The 4,505-nt window shown below is 40.8% G+C and overlaps 1 protein-coding gene across 1 annotated transcript in view; it reads left to right on the forward strand.

Annotated features, from left to right (window-relative positions):
* Window positions 1–985: 985 nt before the first annotated feature.
* LOC149812467 (linoleate 13S-lipoxygenase 3-1, chloroplastic-like) overlaps window positions 986–4,505 on the forward strand; it is a 9,113-nt gene continuing 5,593 nt past the window's right edge. Inside the window, exons 1-3 of the mRNA XM_089993656.1 lie at window positions 986–1,509; window positions 2,188–2,468; window positions 3,638–3,875. Of these exons, the coding sequence (XP_089849782.1) occupies window positions 1,149–1,509; window positions 2,188–2,468; window positions 3,638–3,875 (880 nt within the window). The 5' untranslated portion in view covers window positions 986–1,148. The remainder of the gene's footprint in view (window positions 1,510–2,187; window positions 2,469–3,637; window positions 3,876–4,505) is intronic.

Below are 4,505 nucleotides of genomic sequence, written 5' to 3' on the forward strand. Positions count from 1 at the left end.
ACTATGTGAACCGATTTTGAACGGGTTATCGAGCCTAACTGAGCTGGACTACTTGTTGAAGCTTGGCTCATTTATGTGCACCGAGCCTAAACTTTTGTTTAAGCGTGGCTCATTTATTTTTTAAATGAGCTCAAGCCGAGCTTAAACGGGTCAAGCCCGAGCTAGCTCGGCTCATTGTGCGTCCATATTCTCTAATGCTTTTCACAAACTTTATTTTTATAAGTTCTCTTACTCTAGTTTTTATGTTTTTTATATGTTTTCTATCATGCTTCTCACTCAGTTTTTTGTGTTTTCTCTAAATTGTTCATTATTTTTAGATTTTGTTAAAAATTTAATTCTTACATTAAAAAATCATGAAATTTAAGAATAATCACTTTTTGTTTTAGTTTTTATATGTGTTTCATTTTTATTCTCATTCAATTTTTATATTATTTGTTATTCCTTGTTTCGCACTTCCTATACATTTTAAAATGCAGCCCTTCTGGCTTATTTTTTCCTTACTCTTTCTTTGCTTTTGCTTCCGCTTCCTAATCTGACAACTTTGGTCTGGTCTGATCCTTTTTTTACAGAAATCGACTAATCAGATTCAGATTTAGTGAGATATAAGATCAAGATCCAAACCATTGGCATTCCTGCCTGTTAGCGGATATTCTGGTCATTTCCCCAAACTTGGGTGGAAAATAAGAGGGTTTATAAATTCTTCTGGTTTTATAAAATGATGTAAATTGCTCTGTTTCTGCTTCATTGACAAACGATGGGCGAGCACGCGAGAATCACCAGACACGTGCAGTCGAGCTGGTCAACCAGATTGACGCGGTTCAATGGTCACTGCCGCTCGTATCGGGTAAAAAATCTCTTTAACTCAAACACCCATCTCACGGTCCTTCGTTCCACCACGCTCTTCGTCAAGGAGATTCACGTGTGAATAAAAATCTCTCTCTCTCGATCGATCGATCGAGAGACCACGCTGTATAAATACCACTACATCATTCAAACAATCTCATTCTTCCTCTCCTCTTCGCCTTTCAAACAATTCCATACACCTTCTCACTCTTCCTCTTCTCCTTCTCTATTCTCCAATAGAGTAAGAGAGATTGATTGTATTCATTCTTTAATAATTTTTGAGAAGAGGGATAGAGGAATTAACCATGTCTGTCAGCATGAAAAGTAAGGGTTGTCTAGCCGTAGAGAGGCCTTCTTTCTTGGTGGGGACTCCCGTGTTTCCAATAGAAAAGAAGACGGTGTCCTTGGGCCTTGGTGCTGGCTCCTCAATCCCTTTGGTTCGTTTGAAGAAATATGTGAGGCCAACGATGGCTGTGGTGAGCCATAGGGTGGGAAGGACAGCAGTGGCAGAGAAGGCCATCAAGTTCAAGGTGAGGGCCATCGTGACCATAAGGAAGATCAGAAAGGAGGATCTCAAGGAGATCGTCGGGAAGCATTTGGACGCCCTCTACGACATGATGGGAAGAAACGTTTTTCTCCAGATCGTTAGTGCGGACGTTGATCAGAGTATGAATCGCATCACACGCTCTGCTTTCTGCTTCTGTAATTCAGTTATAACGGGTCACGTCTAGTGCTATTGAGGGTGGAGGAGTGTGGGATGTTCCTCTTTTTCTTTTTAATCTATAACCCGGAGAAACCGTGCCTGTCCGCGCTGGCTATAGGACCTCTGCCTCCGGAGTCTATAGGCTTCTGCGCAAAGGCAACGCCCATGGTAATCAAACCTTGAACCGCCCATCTATCAGCTAATTAAGGTCCCACCCCCAATACGCTGGTCCTGACTTTTCCACTTTTTTTTACAAAAAATGACCGTACTAAGAGTCGAAGCCATGGACTGACTCTCACTGGCTGCCTGAGCAATTTACCGTTGCACCAAGCCATGGCCCTTTTTTCCGAATGATAAACCGGAGAAAATCACCGCCAAAGAAAGACAACTGGCCGTGCTGCTGCTTGTGTAAAACCAGGCTGCACCCCTAGCCCCTAGGGATTCACCATGCTCCAGCAATATACAAAAGGGGTGATGTGACGCCCATGAGAATGGAACCATGACCACGTACCCGTCTAGTGGCCACGGCCCTACCACACTGCACCAGCAGCCCCTTGGGGCTGAGCCATGTCGGTGATAATTTGTGCAACACTCGATATTGGTTCTAGTTCTTTTAATGTTATTTATGTTATTGGTTACAGATACAAGATCAGCTAAGAGGAGCAACGAGGCCATCTTGATGCACTGGCTTAAGAAGTCGAACGTTAACGCAGAGAAGGTCGAGTATACGGCAGATTTTGTCATCGGTTCGGATTTCGGGCAGCCAGGAGCCATCACGGTGTTGAACCAGCACCATAGAGAGTTCTTCTTGGAGAGCATAGTGCTTGAAGGGTTCATTGGTGGCCCGGTGTATTTCGCATGCAACTCTTGGGTCCAGTCCACCAGAATTCATCAGGAGAAGCGAATTTTCTTCACCAACAAGGTAAAAATAAATAAAATTTGTGCTTACTTTTTTTTTGCCTTTTCTTTCACAATTTCCTTATTAATTATATATGAACCTATATAAATGCTGAACCAGATCTGCATAGAACAAAAAAAAAGATGTCATCCTTTGACACAAGATACAAAGTATCCTGTGTTGATCCTAATCATCCAACTGATGCATTTGGACGGTTAAGATTAGTCCGCATTCAGGTGCAATCTTAGCCGTTGATTGAACGTTGGATGCAACCCATCCTGAATCAAATGATGGAATCCGTCCTCGCACGGAACCCTTTGACTTGAAAATGTAAAGCTTTCTGTTCTATTTCTCACATCAGCATTTCATGCCATGCATGCTCTAAAACCAGGACAAATATTTCTATCACCAACTCATGCAACAACGCTCTATTGAATCAAAAGTCAGCTTATAGTGAACCAATTTCTATTTATTGTGTTATCAGTATCGGTGTGTATAGGCAGAAAATTGACAGGCTTCACCCCCCGAATCGGCCATTTTTTAATAAGTATAAGAAATACTTAAAATTTATTATTTTAATGGTTTTAACACATGTCACATTCAGATTGACACGTAATATTTTTTAATTATTATTTTTTTGGCCGATTCAGAACGATTTACTTTGAGTATCGGTATCGGTCGGATTCACCTGAATCGTTGGTCGAACGATACAGGGCTGGTATCGATACTGACATTGGTTTTCTCATCATGGGATCAATATTATGAAAAGGTACTCGCCCAATGACTGGATGCCAGGCGCTCTACCCGATCGCCCTCTTATTTTCCCTCCTCTTTTATTAAGCCGATCGATTATTGAAGAATAGTAAAAAGGTACTCTGTCCAATCACTGGATCACCTCTCGATAACCCTTGTTTCATCTCTTCCATCAAGCCAACCATTGGACTAATAAACTATTCTCTAATATTGATTATCTCGTCATTATATTTCCTCACATCCTACTAGAAGATTTTTGCTTCTTTTTTGTGTGCCTAACCACGTAAATCTAGTGACTCTTGTTTCTTCTTCTCTTTATCTCATGATTTGCTTAGTTCTGATTGTAGTTTTTCATGATAATTATTATTATATTTTTTTCTGTGATACAAGAACCATATTGTGATTTGTGACTTCAGCAATTAAACTTTTTGTGGAAACAGGCATATCTACCATCAGAAACACCTGAAGGGCTAAAAGGATTAAGGGAGAAGGAGTTGAAGGAGCTAAGGGGAGATGGGTCAGGCGTCCGTAAGCTCTCAGATAGGATATTTGATTATGATGTCTACAATGATTTGGGCAATCCGGATAAAGAAAGGGATCTTGAAAGGCCAACTCTAGGAGGAGAGGAGATCCCATACCCCAGGAGGTGCAGAACTGGCCGGCCCCCTACTGATACAGGTCAGTGTCATAGACTCAGAGGGACCCTTTCCTTTAGGTCCTTTAATAATATTTCTGTTTCTTGGAAAAGAAAATGATAGTCGTGCTTGCATCTGAAGGATGATGAATTCTACCAAAGTATGAGAGTTTCAAAGTCAGAAAAAAGAAGTCATAATATCTATGAATTTTTTTTTTTTTTTGAAAGGCAAGCTGTGGGGTTAGGCAGACCCCTACCAGTTATACAGCAATACCATTGGGTTTTAAACCTGCAACGTCCCAACACATGGTGACGTGCATTAGCTGCTCCTACCAGTCAAGTGGAGCCCCCGTTGGTATGTCTTCTCTATGAACGATTCAACACGGATGTGAAGTTAATCCGAGGCACTGGATTTTTTTAATCAAGCCTTAGGTGTATTTCTAATTATCTATTCTACGGGCAAAAGTAAGTGTTTTTTTATAAGGTTCATACAATGGAAAATGAGAATCACATTATACATATTCATTCATGCACACAAGAAACGTGAAAGTATACATATAACTTTTGTTAGTGGGGTTTGGTGTTCCTCCATCTTCGGTATATTTACAAAAATAGCCCTCCTATTTTGTACAGCTACGTCTACCACTTGTCCAAGTTGTAGAATTTTAATTGGA

This window comes from Nuphar pumila, chromosome 17 (genome assembly GCF_984573655.1).
Source record: "Nuphar pumila chromosome 17, dmNupPumi1.hap1.1, whole genome shotgun sequence".
NCBI lineage: Eukaryota > Viridiplantae > Streptophyta > Magnoliopsida > Nymphaeales > Nymphaeaceae > Nuphar > Nuphar pumila.